This window comes from Melospiza melodia, chromosome 21 (assembly GCF_035770615.1).
Source record: "Melospiza melodia melodia isolate bMelMel2 chromosome 21, bMelMel2.pri, whole genome shotgun sequence".
Taxonomy (NCBI): Eukaryota; Metazoa; Chordata; class Aves; order Passeriformes; family Passerellidae; genus Melospiza; species Melospiza melodia.
The window spans coordinates 1463194-1478403 of NC_086214.1; the positions used below are offsets into that span (position 1 = coordinate 1463194).

General features: G+C 53.9%; 1 protein-coding gene across 1 annotated transcript in view; it reads left to right on the forward strand.

Annotated features, from left to right (window-relative positions):
• LOC134427976 (fructose-bisphosphate aldolase A-like) overlaps positions 1-12365 on the forward strand; it is a 57433-nt gene extending 45068 nt beyond the window's left edge. The window contains exons 2-7 of the mRNA XM_063174227.1: positions 2108-2162; positions 5743-5903; positions 7687-7770; positions 8695-8869; positions 10645-10841; positions 12257-12365. Of these exons, the coding sequence (XP_063030297.1) occupies positions 2108-2162; positions 5743-5903; positions 7687-7770; positions 8695-8869; positions 10645-10841; positions 12257-12352 (768 nt within the window). The 3' untranslated portion in view covers positions 12353-12365. The remainder of the gene's footprint in view (positions 1-2107; positions 2163-5742; positions 5904-7686; positions 7771-8694; positions 8870-10644; positions 10842-12256) is intronic.
• The last annotated feature ends 2845 nt before the right edge of the window (positions 12366-15210 follow it).

Sequence of the window (15210 nt, forward strand, 5' to 3'; positions counted from 1 at the left end):
GGATCGGACATGTCATCGTCATCAGCATACTTAACATCTCGGCTACGAGCGACCGGAGCTGCTATCCTTTTGGTGATACTTTCTCTTTTCTTCAAATCACGCACCCGTTGTGCCAAAGCAGCGGTGGGTTTTCCATTCCATCTCCTCATGTCTTCTCCAGACTCACGCAGAAAAACCCATAACTCAGCCCATGGGATGTACCTTCTCTCCCCATCAAAGGAGCGCCAGCGTTGGACACCAGGGCCTCTAATTTGTACAGCTGAGATTTGAATAAGGTCCTCCTTAATCTCTTCCCGGAGTTTCTTATGATTCTCCTCTATTTTGTCCTCTAGTTTCTGCAGTTGGGTTTCCACTGCTGCAATTCTGGCATGAGTTGGGCCATGCACAGCATCTGCATACGCTCAAAGCTTCTTTGCCATATCGAGCACAGTCTCATATGTATCATCCCGCTTCATTATTGCTAGGGCAGAAGTGTATTCAGGTGGCCCAAGTCGCACAAGTTTCCTCCACATTACAGGTGTGCATGGTACCAGGTCCGGATTCCTAGTTGTTGCATCATCTGAGAAAATGAGCTCTGCCACCACCATCTCTCTCAGGCGTTGGATCCCCTGTTCTATGGTCTTCCACGGTGTCTGCTGCATATAGAGATCATCCTTACACAGGTATCGTTCTGCTACGCTTCTTAGGACCCGTTCCCAGAGGCTGTGAGAGTTAGCCCCCCTCATCATACCTTGATCGATGACAGGATCATGTGACAGGGATCCCAAATGCCTCGCTTCAGTACCATCCAAAATCGTAACCTCCCTTGCAGCATCCCAAAGGCGGACTAACCAACTAATTATAGATTCGTTAGGTTGTCGTCTGTAATCCTTTCTTAGGCCTCTGAGGTCCTTCAGAGAAAAGGAGTCAGTATTAGCTCCAGATTCTGTGCCCCTTGATGTGGCCTCTGATTTTGGTGAGGGTCCTTCTCCTGCATCATCATCATCATCCTCCACCTTTCGATCATTCGCATCATCCTCATCATCCTCCACCTTTCGATCGTTCTTGCCTTTACACTTTCCACCTCTTGTATTAGCTGCAACAGCCATGGGTTGGGGCCTATTGTCTGATTCAGCTGCTAGCCTGGAGCCTGGGATGTTAGCTGCAGCCTGGGTCACTGGGATAGTAACTAACTTATCTCCCTGTTCCCTTTCTGCTATCTGCTGCTCCACAGTATCTAGCAGAGTACGGTAAACAAACGCCAAGGCACAGCTCACTGCAGTAACCCTTTCCTCCTTAGTATTACCATGGCACTTCTCCCTCAAATACTTTGCCACCTCGACTGGGTTCTGAATTTGATCAGATGGAAAGTCCCAGTCTATAGGATCAGAAAATTCCTTTAGAGTCTGGCCCATATCCTCCCATTTCCCACTCCAGTCAAGATTTTTCCTGCTTTGTTTTACTCCTGAATCAGGAGTCTCTCTAACCCCTCTGAAAATCTCAGCTTTCATTTTATATACACTCCAGACAGTATAGAAAAGGCTTAATAAATTAAATGCCAGAAAGATGGTTTCTTTTAAACTCGGGGGAAATTCAGTATTTTCTAATAGAGATGTCAACAATTTGGAGGAGAAGAAGGAAGACAAAGGCTGAAAAGCCCCTTCCCCTTCTTCTCCCCAAACAAACTGAGTACAAAGCCATAACAGCAATCCATACATTCCTGAAATAAAGTCCAGCATTTTTATCCGACACATCATCACACATAAGACCAGCACATCTGAAGTGGGTTTAGGGAGTGATGTGGGGACATTTGGGGACATCAGGGACACTTTGGGGACATCAGGGACACTTGGGGACACCAGGGACATTGAGGGGACATCAGGGACAGTTTGGGGACATCAGGGGACATTTGGGGACATCAGGGACATTGAGGGGACATCAGGGACACTTGGGGACATCAGGGACAGTTTGGGGACATCAGGGACATTTGGGGACATCAAGGATGCTCTGGGGACACCAGGGACACTTGGGGACATCAGGGACAGTTTGGGGACACCAGGGACACTCGGGGCCATCGGCGCCGTGCCGGTGTCCCCGGTGTCCCTGTGATGCTGTCACTGTCCCCCAGGTGGACAAGGGCGTGGTGCCCCTGGCTGGCACCAACGGCGAGACCATGACTCAGGGTGAGTGACAGCCCTGTCCCCAAGGCCACCATGGTGTCCCCAAGGCCACCGTCCTGTCCCCAAGACCACCATGGTGTCCCCAAGGCCACCGCCATGTCCCCAAGGCCACTGCCCTGTCCCCAAGGCCACCATGGTGTCACTGTCCCTGTCACCACCCTGTCCCCAAGGCCACCACCATGTCCCCAAGGCCACCACTGTGTCACTGTCCCTGTGACAGTCCTGTCCCCAAGGCCACCACTGTGTCCCCAGGGCTACCATGGTGTCCTTGTCCGTGTCACAGCCCTGTCCCCAGTGCCACCATCCTTGTCACAGTCCTGTCCCCAAGGCCATCATGGTGTCCCTGTCCCTGTCCCTGTCCCCAAGGACACCATGGTGTCCCCAGTGCCACCACTGTGTCCCTGTCCCTGTCACCACTGTGTCCCCATCCCTGTCACAGTCCTGTCCCCAAGGCCATCGTGATGTCCTTGTCCCTGTCCCAGCCCTGTCCCCAAGGCCACCATGGTGTCCCCAAGGCCACCACTGTGTCCCTGTCACTGCTGTGTCCCCATCCCTGTCCCAGCCCTGTCCCCAAGGCCACCGCTGTGTCCCTGTCCCATCCTTGTCCCCATCCCTGTCACAGCCGTGTTCCCAAGGCCACCATGGTGTCCCCAATGCCACCGCTGTGTCCCCATCACCGCTGTGTCCCTGTCACCGTTCTGTCCTGAGTGCCACCACTGTGTCCCCATTGCCACGATTCTGTCCCTGTCACAGCCCTGTCCCCAAGGCCACCATGGTGTCTCCAGTGCCACCATCGTGTCCCTGTCCCTATCACCACCGTGTCCCCATCCCTGTCACAGCTGTGTCCCTAATGCCACCGTTCTGTCCCTGTCCCAGCCCTGTCCCCATCCCTGTCACTGCTGTGTCCCCAAGGCCACCATGGTGTCCCCAATGCCATTGCCGTGTCTCTGTCACCGCTGTGTCCCTGTCCCAGCTGTGTCCCCAGTGCCATTGTGGTGTCCCTGTTCCTGTCCCTGTCCCAGTCCCAGCCCTGTCCCCAAGGCCACCAAGGTGTCCCCAGTGCCACCACCATGTCCCTGTCACCGCTGTGTCCCTGTCACTGCTGTGTCCTGAGTGCCACCACTGTGTCACCCCAGTGTCCCCATCCCTGTGTCACCATGGTGTCCCCATCCCCATGTCACCACCGTGTCCTCAGTGCCACCACTGTGTCCCTGTCACAGCCCTGTCCCTGATGCCACCACAGTGTCCCTGTCCCTGTCACAGCAATGTCCCCGATGTGTCCCCAAGGCCACCACAGTGTCCCTATTCCTGTGTCATACCTGTGTCCCCAGTGCCACCACTGTGTCCCCATCCCTGTGTCACACCTGTGTCCCCAAGGCCACCACAGTGTCCCTGTTCCTTTGTCACCCCGGTGTCCCCAATGTATTCCTGATGCCACCACTGTGTCCCCATCCCCGTGTCACTGTCGTGTCCCTGATGCCACCACAGTGTCCCTGTCCCTGCCACAGCTGTGTCCCCAATGCCACCATGGCGTCCCCAGTGCCACTATCGTGTCCCCATCCCCGTGTCACCGCTGTGTCCCCGTCCCTGTCACAGCTGTGTCCCCAGTGCCACCATGGTGTCCCCATCCCTGTGTCACCGCTGTGTCCCTGTCCCTGTCACAGCTGTGTCCCCAGTGCCACCATGGTGTCCCCATCCCCGTGTCACCACTGTGTCCCTGTCCCTGTCACAGCTGTGTCTCCTATGCCACCACTGTGTCCCCATCCCTGTCACAGCTGTGTCCCCATCCCTGTCACAGCCCTGTCCCCAATGCCACCGCTGTGTCCCCGTCCCTGTCACAGCTGTGTCCCCAATGGCACCCCGGTGTCCCCATTGCTGTGTCACAGCTGTGTCCCCAGTGCCACCCCGGTGTCCCCATTGCTGTGTCACTCTCCCAGCCCAGCCCGTGCCACCACAGGGTCCCGTGTCGCTGATGTCCCCAATGTCCCAAGTGTCCCCAGTGTCCCCAGTGTCCCCAATGTCCCTGATGTCCCCGATGTCCCCAATGTCCCCAGTGTCCCCAGTGTCCCCAATGTCCCCAATGTCCCCAATGTCACCAACACCCCCAATGTCCCCAGTGTCCCCAATGTCCCCAGTGTCCCCAATGCCCCAATGTCCCCAGTGTCCCCAGTGTCCCCAATGTCCCCAGTGTCCCCAATGTCCCAATGTCCCCAGTGTCCCCAGTGTCCCCAATGTCCCCCAATGTCCCCAATGATGTCCCCAACGATGTCCCCAACGATGCCCCCAATGTCCCCAAATGTCCCCAATGTCCCAAAATGTCCCAGAATGTCCCCAGTGTCCCGTGTCCCCAATGTCCCCAATGTCCCCAGTTCCAACTTTTCCCTTTCCCCACCCATTTTATACCAATGTCCCCAATCCATTTTTCCCCAATTTTCCACCGATTTTCCTCATTTTTTCACCGTTTTTTCTCAAATTTTCCCCCATTTTTTCTCAATGTCCCCAATGTCCCCAACCCCTGATGATGTCCCCGATGTCCCCAAGGCTGGACAGGCTCTTGGAGCTCCCTCAGTGCCCTGTGTCCCCAGTGTCCCCAAGGTCCCCAATGTCCCAATGCCCCCAGTGTCCCCAATGTCCCCAATCCCATTTTTTCCCAATTTTCCACCAATTTTCCTCTTTTTTCACCGTTTTTTCTCAGATTTTTCTCCAATTTTTTTCCAAATTTTTTCTCAATATCCCCGACGTCCCCAACGTCCTCAGTGTCCCCAGTGTCCCCAATGTCCCCAATGCCCCCAGTGTCCCCAGTGTCCCCAGTGTCCCCAATGTCCCCAGTGCCCCCAACACCTCCAATGTCCCCAGTGTCCCCAGTGTCCCCAACGCTCTCCAGGTCCTCCATGACCTCAATGTCCTCATTGACTCCATTGGCCCCAATGTCCCCAATATCCCCTGTGTCCCCATTCACCCCAATGTCCCCAATGTCCCCAATGTCCCCAATCCCATTTTTCCCAATTTTCCACCATTTTTTCCCCAAATTTCTGCCAATTTTTCTCATTTTTTCACCATTTTTCTCAAATTTTCTCCAATTTTTTCTCAATGTCCCCAATGTCCCCAGTGTCCTCAATGTCCCCAATGTCCCCAATCCCATTTATTTCCCAATTTTCCATCATTTTTTCTCAAATTTCCACCGATTTTCCTTATTTTTTCACCGTTTTTTCTCATTTTTTCACCGATTTTTCTCAAATTTTCTCCAATTTTTTTCCAAATTTTTTCTCAATGTCCCCAACATCCTCAATGTCCCCAACGTCCCCAATGACCCCAGTGTCCCCAATGTCCCCAATCCCATTTTTTCCCAATTTTCCACCAATTTTCCTCAGTTTTTCACTGTTTTTCCTCGTTTTTCCACGATGTTCTCAATGTCCCCAATATCCCCAATCCCATTGTTTTCTCAAATTTCCAAAGATTTTCCTCATTTTTTCATCATTTTTTCTCGCTTTTTCACTGTTTTTTCTCTGATTTTTTTCCAAATTTTTTCTCAATGTCCCCAATGTCCCCAATGTCCCCGATGATGTCCCCTGTCTGTCCCCAGGTCTCGATGGCCTCATGGAGCACTGTGCCCAGTACAAGAAGGACGGCGCTGGCTTTGCCAAGTGGCGCTGCGTGCTCAAGATCACGGCGCACACGCCCACGCGCCTCGCCGTCATGGAGAACACCAACGTGCTGGCGCGCTACGCCAGCATCTGCCAGCAGGTCACACCCTGTCCCCAACTGTCCCCAGGGGGCGGGGAGGGAGCTGCAGGGCAGGTGACACGAAGAGGTGGCATCTGGAGGGGGTTTGGTGGCATCTAGAGGGGGTTTGGTGACATCTAGGCTGGGTTTGGTGTCACTTGTAGAGGGTTTGGTGGCATCTGGAGAAGGTTTGGTGACATCTAGAGAGGGTTTGGTGGCAATTGGAGAGGGTTTGGTGGCATCTAGAGAGGTTTTAATGGATCTAGAGGGGGTTTGGTGGCATCTGGAGAGTTTGGTCCATCTGGAGGGGGTTTGGTGGCATCTAGGCTGGGTTTGGTGTCACTTGTAGAGGGTTTGGTGGCATCTGGAGAAGGTTTGGTGACATCTAGAGAGGGTTTGGTGGCACTTGGAGAGGGTTTGGTGGCATCTAGAGAGGTTTTAATGGATCTAGTGGGGGTTTGGTGGCATCTGGAGAGTTTGGTCCATCTGGAGGGGGTTTGGTGGCATCTAGGAAGGGTTTGGTGGCACTTGGAGGAGGTTTGGCGTCACTTAAGGATGGTTTGGTGGCATCTAGACCAGGTTTGGTGGCTTCTGGAGAGAGTTTAGTGCCATCTAGGCTGGGTTTGGGGACACAAGGAGGTGACTCAGGTCCATGGAGAACGCCAACATGCTGGCGCGCTATGCCAGCATGTGCCAGCAGGTCACACACTGTCCCCAACTGTCCCCAAGGGTCCCCAAGGGGCCTGGGCTTGGGAATGGGGGCATCGAAGGATGGTGGCTGGCATCTAGAGGGGGTTTGGTGGCATCTAGAGGGGGTTTGGTGGCATCTAGACCAGGTTTGGTGGCATCTAGAGGGGGTTTGGTGGCATCTAGACAGGGTTTGGTGGCATCTCGACCAGGTTTGGTGGCATCTAGACCAGGTTTGGTGGCATCTAGAGGGGGCTTAATGCATCTGGAGAGGGTTTGGTGACACTTAGGGATGGTTTGGTGGCATCTAGACCCGGTTTGGTGGCACCAGAGAGGGTTTGGTGGCACCTGGACAGCATTTAGTGGCATCTAGGCTTGGTTTGGTGGCACCTGGAATGGGTTTGGTGGCATCTAGACAGGGTTTGGTTCATTTAGAGAAGATTTGGTGGCACCTGGGCAGGGGTTGATGGCATCTAGACCAGGTTTGTTGATACCTGGACAGCATTTAGTGGCATCTAAGCTTGGTTTGGTGGCATCTAGAGAGGGTTTGGTGGCACTTGGAGAGGGTTTGCTGACATCCAGGCTGGGTTTGGTCCATTTAGAGGGGTTTGGTGGCATCTGGACCAGGTTTGGTGGCATCTAGAGGGGGTTTGGTGGCATTTGGACCAGGTTTGGTGGCATCTAGAGAGGGTTTGGTGGCATCTAGAGAGGTTTTAATGGATCTAGAGAGGGATTGGTGACACCTGGAGAGGGTTTGGTGACACTTAGGGATGGTTTGGTGACATCTAGACGGGTTTGGTGACATCTAGGCTGGGTTTGGTTCATCTGGAGAGGCTTTGGTGGCATCTAGACAGGGTTTGGTGGCACCTCAGTGCCCTGGGCTCCCCTCCTGTTGTCCCCACCGTGTCCCCATTGTGTCCCCAATGTCCCCAATGTCCCCTTGATGTCCCCAGAAGACCATTGTCCCCATCGTGTCCCCAATGTCCCCAGTGTCCCCATCGTGTTCCCATCGTGTCCCCATTGTGTCCCCAGTGTCCCCATCATGTCCCCAGTGTCCCCATTGCCCCCAATGTCCCCCCTGTCTCACATATCCCCATTCTCCCCTCGGTGTCCCCAGAACGGCATTGTCCCCATCGTGGAGCCCGAGATCCTCCCGGACGGTGACCACGACCTCAAGACGTGCCAGTATGTCACCAAGAAGGTCAGTGCCACCCCCAGAGTGTCCCCAAGTGTCCCCAAGTGTCCCCAGGGGCGGGGTGACACCGGGAGGTGGCATCTGAGGGAGTTTGGTGGCGTCTCCAGAGGGTTTGGTGGCATCTGGAGGTGACATCTGAGGGGGTTTGGTGGCACCTGGGTGGCTTTGAGTCCCCTCCAGGTGTCCCCAAACTGTCCCGGTGTCACCTCCTGGTGTCCTGTGGTGGTTGGTGACACCAGGAGGTGGCACCTGGACAGGGGATGGTGGCACCTGGGGGGTTTGGTGACACCTGAGGGGGTTTGGTGGCACCTGCTGTGTCCCCAGTGCTGTCCCCAATGTCCCTGGATTGTCCCCAGTGATGTCCCCAGTGTCACCCCCAGGTGCTGGCAGCCGTGTACAGGGCCCTCAGTGACCGATGTCCCCAGTGATGTCCCCAATGTCCCCAATGTCCCCAATGTCCCCAATGTCCCCAGGTGCTGGCAGCCGTGTACAAGGCGCTCAGTGACCGATGTCCCCAATGTCCCCAATGTCCCCAATGTCCCCAATGTCCCCAGTGTCACCATGTCCCTGTGATGTCCCCAGGTGCTGGCAGCCGTGTACAAGGCTCTCAGTGACCAATGTCCCCAATGTCCCCAATGTCTCCAGTGTCACCATGTCCCTGTGATGTCCCCAGGTGCTGGCAGCCATGTACAAGGCGCTCAGTGACCACCACGTGTACCTCGAGGGGACACCAGGGATGTCACCATGTGTCACCATGTGTCAGCGTGTGTCACCATGTGTCCCCAATGTCCCCAGGTGCTGGCAGCCGTGTACAAGGCGCTCAGTGACCAATGTCCCCAATGTCCCCAATGTCCCCAATGTCCCCAGGTGCTGGCAGCCATGTACAAGGCGCTCAGTGACCAATGTCCCCAATGTCCCCAATGTCCCCAGGTGCTGGCAGCCGTGTACAAGGCGCTCAGTGACCACCACGTGTACCTCGAGGGGACGCTGCTGAAGCCCAACATGGTGACAGCGGGACACGCCTGTGCCACCAAGTACAGCCCCGAGGAAATCGCCATGGCAACGGTCACCATGCTGCGATGGACCGTGCCACCCGCCGTGCCAGGTCAGTGTCACTGTCACCTGTGTGTCATTGTCACCTGTGTCATTGTCATTGTCATTGTCATTGTCACCTCTGTGTCATTGTGTCATTGTCATTGTGTCATTGTCATTGTCACTGTCACTGTCACTGTGTGCCATGGCCACGGTCACCGCGCTGAGACGGACCGTGCCACCCGCCGTGCCAGGTCAGTGTCACCTCTGTGTCACCTGTGTGTCACCTGTGTCATTGTTATTGTTATTGTCACTGTCATTGTGTCATTGTTATTGTGTTATTGTTACTGTTATTGTCATTGTCACTGTCACTGTCACTGTGTGCCATGGCAACGGTCACCGCGCTGCGACGGACCTTGCCACCCGCCGTGCCAGGTCAGTGTCACTGTCACCCGTGTGTCACCTGTGTGTCATTGTCATTGTGATTGTCATTGCCATTGCGTCATTGTTATTGTTTACTGTTACTGTTATTGTCACTGTGTCACTGTCACTGTGCCATGGCCACAGCCACCGCCCTGCACAGGACAGTGCCACCCGCCGTGCCAGGTCAGTGTCACTGTCACCTGTGTGTCACTGTCACCTGTGTGTCATTGTCACCTCTGTGTCATTGTTATTGTGCCATTGTCACTGTGTCACTGTCACTGTGCCATGGCCACGGTCACCGCCCTGAGGAGGACGGTGCCACCCGCCATGCCAGGTCAGCGTCACCTCAGTGTCACCTCAGCGTCCCCACAGGGATCACATTCCTGTTGGAGGGTCAGAGTGAGGAGGAGCCTCTCTGAACCTCACCGCCACCAACCGCTGTCCCCAATGTCCCCAATGTCCCCGGGCTGTGTCTGAGCCATCCCCATGTCCCCCGACTGTCCTGATGATTTCCCCTCAATGTCCCCCCAGGGATCACGTTCCTGTCGGGTGGCCAGAGTGAAGAGGAGCCTCCATCAACCTCAACACCATCAACTGCTGTCCCCAATGTCCCCAATGTCCCTGAGCTGTGTCTGAGCTGTGTCACTGTCCCCAGGCTGGTGTCACAGTGCTGTCCCCAATGTCCCCCCAGGGATCACGTTCCTGTTGGGTGGCCAGAGTGAAGAAGAGGCCTCCATCAACCTCAACGCCATCAGCTGCTCTCCCCAATGTCCCCAGTGTTCCTGGGGTGTTTCTGTGCCATTCCTGCTTTATCCCAATGTTTCCATGCTGTCACAGTGATGTCACAGTGATGTCACAGTGTCCCCTCAATGTCCCCGCAGGGATCACGTTCCTGTTGGGTGGCCAGAGTGAAGAAGAGGCCTCAACGCCTCAACCTCAACGCCACCAACCGCTGTCCCCAATGTCCCCATGGTGTCCTTGAGCTGTGTCTGGCCTATCTGAGTGTCCCCAGGCTGTGTCACTGTCCCCAGGCTGATGTCCCTATGTCCCTTTGGTGTCCCCGCAGGGATCACGTTCCTGTCGGGGGGTCAGAGTGAGGAGGAGCCTCCATCAACCTCAACGCTCCAACCGCTGTCCCCAATGTCCCCAGTGTCCCTGAGCTGTGTCTGAGCTGTGTCACTGTCCCCAGGCTGGTGTCACAGTGCTGTCCCCAATGTCCCCCCAGGGATCACATTCCTGTCGGGTGGCAGAGTGAAGAAGAGGCCTCCATCAACCTCAACGCCATCAGCCGCTGTCCCCAATGTCCCCAGTGTTCCTGGGGTGTTTCTGTGCCATTCCTGCTTTATCCCAATGTTTCCATGCTGTCACAGTGATGTCACAGTGATGTCACAGTGATGTCACAGTGTCCCCTCGATGTCCCCACAGGGATCACATTCCTTTCGGGCGGTCAGAGTGTGGAGGAGGCCTCCATCAACCTCAACACCATCAACCGCTGCCCGCTGCTGCATCCCTGGGCGCTGACCTCGTACGGCCGCGCCCTGCAGGCCTCGGCCCTCAAGGCCTGGGGCGGCAAGAAGGACAACACCAAGGCGGCCCAGGAGGAGTACGTCAAGAGAGCCCTGGTAGGTGGCACCCGGGGACACCTTGGTGGCGTTGGAGACACCGTTGGGGTCTTGGGGACTTGGGGGTGTTTGTTGGGTTGGGTTGACCGTGGAGAGACGGGAGCTGAGGAGCCAAATCTGAGGTGGGTTCAGAGGGTGAGGTGGGGATGTCTGGGGTCTCGGGGACATTGGGGACACCTTGGGGACCTTGAGAACACCTCAGGGACTTGGGGACCTTGGGGACATTGAGGAGTCTTGGGGACGTTGGGTGTTCCTTGGGTTGGCTGTGGAGAGGTGGGAGCCACATCTGAGGTGGGTTCGGAGATTGAGGTGGGGATAATTCAGGGACATTTGGGGTCTTTAGGACATTGGGGACACCTTGAGGACATTGGGGACACCTCGAGAACCTTGAGGACACCTCAGGGACATTGAGGGGTCTTGGGGACATTGGGTGTTCTTTGAGTTGGGTCAACCATGGAGAGGTGGGAGCAGAGGAGCCACATCTCAGGAGGGTTCGGAGAATGAGGTGGGGATGTTTAGGGTCTTGGGGACACCTGGGGACACCTTGGGGACACCTTGGGGACATTGGGGACACCATGGGGGTCTAGGGGACATGAGGGGTGTTGGGTGTTCCTTGAGTTGGGTTGACCATGGAGACGTGGGAGCCACATCTAAGGAGGGTTCAGAGGCTGAGGTGGGGACACTTTGGGGTTTTGGGGACACCTTGAGGGCTTTAGGGACACCTTGGGGACATTGGGGTCACCATTGGGACTTCAAGATTTTGAGATGTTGGGTGTTCCTGGGGTTGGGTCAACCAGGGAGAGGTGGGAGCAGAGGAGCCACATCTGAGGTGGCTTCAGAGGGTGAGGTGGAGATGTTTGGGGACACTGGGGACACCTTGGGGACACCTTGGGGACACCTTGGGGGCATTGAGGGGTTCAGGGTGTGGGAGTGGTGGGGCTGGCAGGAGGAGATTTGGGGGTGACACCTCGTGGGGACACAGGGACAGGGACAGGGACAGGGACAGGGACAGGGACAGGGTGGCCCAGGAGGTCACTGGGGGACAGCAGCGCCCCCAGTGTCCCCAATGTCCCCAACACCCTGAGTGTCCCCAAATGTCCCCAGTGTCCCCAACACTCCTGGTGTCCCCAATGTCCCAAACATCCCCAATGTCCCCAACATCCTGAATGTCCCCAATGTCCCTGATGTCCCCAGTGTCCCTTTCTGTCCCCTGCTGTCCCTCATGTCCCCAATGTCCCCAATGTCATAAACACCCCCAATGTCCCCAACATCTTGAATGTCCCCAGTGTCCCCAACACTCTCAGTGTCCTAAACACCCTTGGTGTCCCCAATGTCCACAGTGTCCCCAATGTCCGCAGTGTTCCCAGTGTCCCCAGCTGTCCCTGATGTCCCCAACGTGTCCCCTGTGTCCCCAGGCCAACTCCCTGGCATGCCAGGGTAAGTACACCCCCAGTGGCACCGCGGGGGCGGCAGCCAGCGAGTCCCTGTTCGTGTCCAACCACGCCTACTGAGAGGTGGACATCTGGACATCTCCTGACCATCCATGGACACCCCTGACCTTCTGCTGACCATCCATGGACATCTGCTGGACATCCCTGACCACCCATGGACATCCCTGACCACCCATGGACACCAATGGACATCACTGACCACCCATGGACATCACTGACCATCCATGGACATCCCTGACCATCCATGGACATCTGCTGGACATCACTGACCGTCCATGGACACCCATGGACATCACTGACCATCCCCTGGACACCCCCTGGACACCCCAACCAACCACACCCACTGACCGCCCGTGGACATCGCTGACCACCATGGACACCTGCTGGACACCCACTGACCACCTGCTGGACATCATGGACATCTGCTGGACACCCCATCCAACCACTCCTCCTGACCACCCATGGACATCCATGGACATCACTGACCATCCATGGACACCTGCTGGACATCTGCTGGACACTGCTGACCACCCTCTGGCCACCTGCTGACCGTCCATGGACCTCCTGCTGACCATCTGCTGACCACCTTCTGGCCACTGACCTGCTGCTGACCACCCATGGACCGCTGACCACCTGCTGACCTCCTGCTGACCATCCACTGACCACTGACCACAAGCTGACCACCTGCTGACCATCCACTGACCAGCTGCTGACCACCCATGGACCTCCTGCTGACCACCCATGGACTGCTGACCACAAGCTGACCTCCTGCTGACCATCTGCTGACCATCTGCTGACCACTGACCACCCTGTGGCCACTGTGGTCACTCATTTGTCACTCTGTGGTCACTTAGTGGTCACCCTGTGGTCACTCAGTGGTCACCCTGTGGTCACTCTGTGGTCACTCAGTGGTCACCCTGTGGTCACCCTGTGGTCACTCTGTGGTCACCCTGTGGTCACTCATTGGTCACTCAGCGGTCACTCTGTGGTCACTCTGTGGTCACCCTGTGGTCACTCAGTGGTCACCCTGTGGTCACCCTGTGGTCACTCTGTGGTCACTCAGTGGTCACTCTGTCCCTCGCTGTCTCCCCCAGAGCAATAAAAGGTCTCGGATGAACCCAAAATGCTCCAGGAATTTTTATTGGACCCCAAAATTTGGGATTTTGGGCTGGTTTGACCCCAGATTTGGGATTTTGGGGTGATTTTGGGGTGGTTTGACAAAAACATTTGGAGGTTTTGGGGGAAATTTTTACCCCAAATTTGGTGTTTTGGGGTGCCTTGGGGTGCTTTGATCCCAAATTTGGGGATTTGGGGGTTGTTTGACAACAACAAAATTTGGAGGTTTTGGGGTGTTTTAATCCCAAATTTGGGGGATTTTGGGGTGATTTGACCCCAAATTTTGGGGGTTTTGGGGTGGCTTGGCCCCAAATTTTGGGGGTTTTGGGGTGGTTTGACCCCAAATTTTGGGGGTTTTGGGGTGGCTTGACCCCAAATTTGGGGATTTTGGGTTGGTTTGACCCCAAATTTGGGGGTTTGGGGGTATTTTTGGGGGTGATTTGACAACAAAATTTGGGGATTTTGGGGTGGTTTGCTCGCAAATTTGGGGGTTTGGCATGGTGTAACCCCAAATTTGGGTGTTCTAGGGGTGGTTTGATCCTAAATTTTGTGGTTTTGGGGTGGCTTGGCCCCAAATTTGGGCGTTTTGGGTGGTTTGACCCCAAATTTGGGGCTTATGGGGTGATTTGGCAAAAAATTTTGGGGATTTGGGGGTTTTGGGGTGGTTTAATCCCAAATCTGGGGGGTTTAGGGTGGTGTGACCCCAAATTTGGGGCTTTGGGGGTAATTTGGGACAGGATTTCAGCCAAATTTGGGGCTCTTGAGGTGGTCTGACCCCAAATTTGGGGATTTTGGGGCGGTCTGACCCCAAATTTGGGGGTTCTGGAGTGGTATGGGGGTGATTTGACAAAAAATTTGGGGATTTGGTGTGGTTCGGGGTGGTTTGATCCTAAATTTGTGGATTTGTGGTGGCTTGACCCCAAATTTGGGGATTTTGGGGTGGTTTGACCCCAAATTTGGGGATTTTGGGCTGGTTTGGGGTAAGAATTCTGAGTGTCTCGGCCCGGCTCTGGACCCTGGCCCACGCGGTCTCACATGGACAAAGTTTATTTTCTACTCCAACATTTATAGTTTATAATTTTCCAAAAGTGACAAAATGTGAAGTTTATTTTCTGAATCCAACATTTATAATTTATAATTTTCCAAAAGCGACAAAATGTGAAGTTTATTTTCTGAATTCAACATTTATAATTTATAATTTTCCAAAAGCGACAAAATGTGAAGTTTATTTTCTGACTCCAACATTTATAATTTTCCGAAAGTGAAAAAATGTGAAGTTTATTTTCTGACTCCAACATTTATAATTTATAATTTTGCAAAAGTGAAAAAATGTGAAGTTTATTTTCTGACTCCAACATTTATAGTTTATAATTTTCCAAAAGTGAAAAAACGTGAAGTTTATTTTCTGAATCCAACATTTATAATTTATAATTTTCCAAAAGCGACAAAATGTGAAGTTTATTTTCTGAATTCAACATTTATAATTTATAGATATCCAAAACTGAAAAAATGTGAAGTTTATTTTCTGACTCCAACATTTATAATTTTCCGAAAGTGAAAAAATGTGAAGTTTATTTTCTGACTCCAACATTTATAATTTATAATTTTGCAAAAGTGAAAAAACGTGAAGTTTATTTTCTGAATCCAACATTTATAATTTATAGATATCCAAAACTGAAAAAATGTGAAGTTTATTTTCTGACTCCAACATTTATAATTTATAATTTTGCAAAAGTGAAAAAATGTGAAGTTTATTTTCTGACTCCAACATTTATAGTTTATAATTTTCCAAAAGTGAAAAA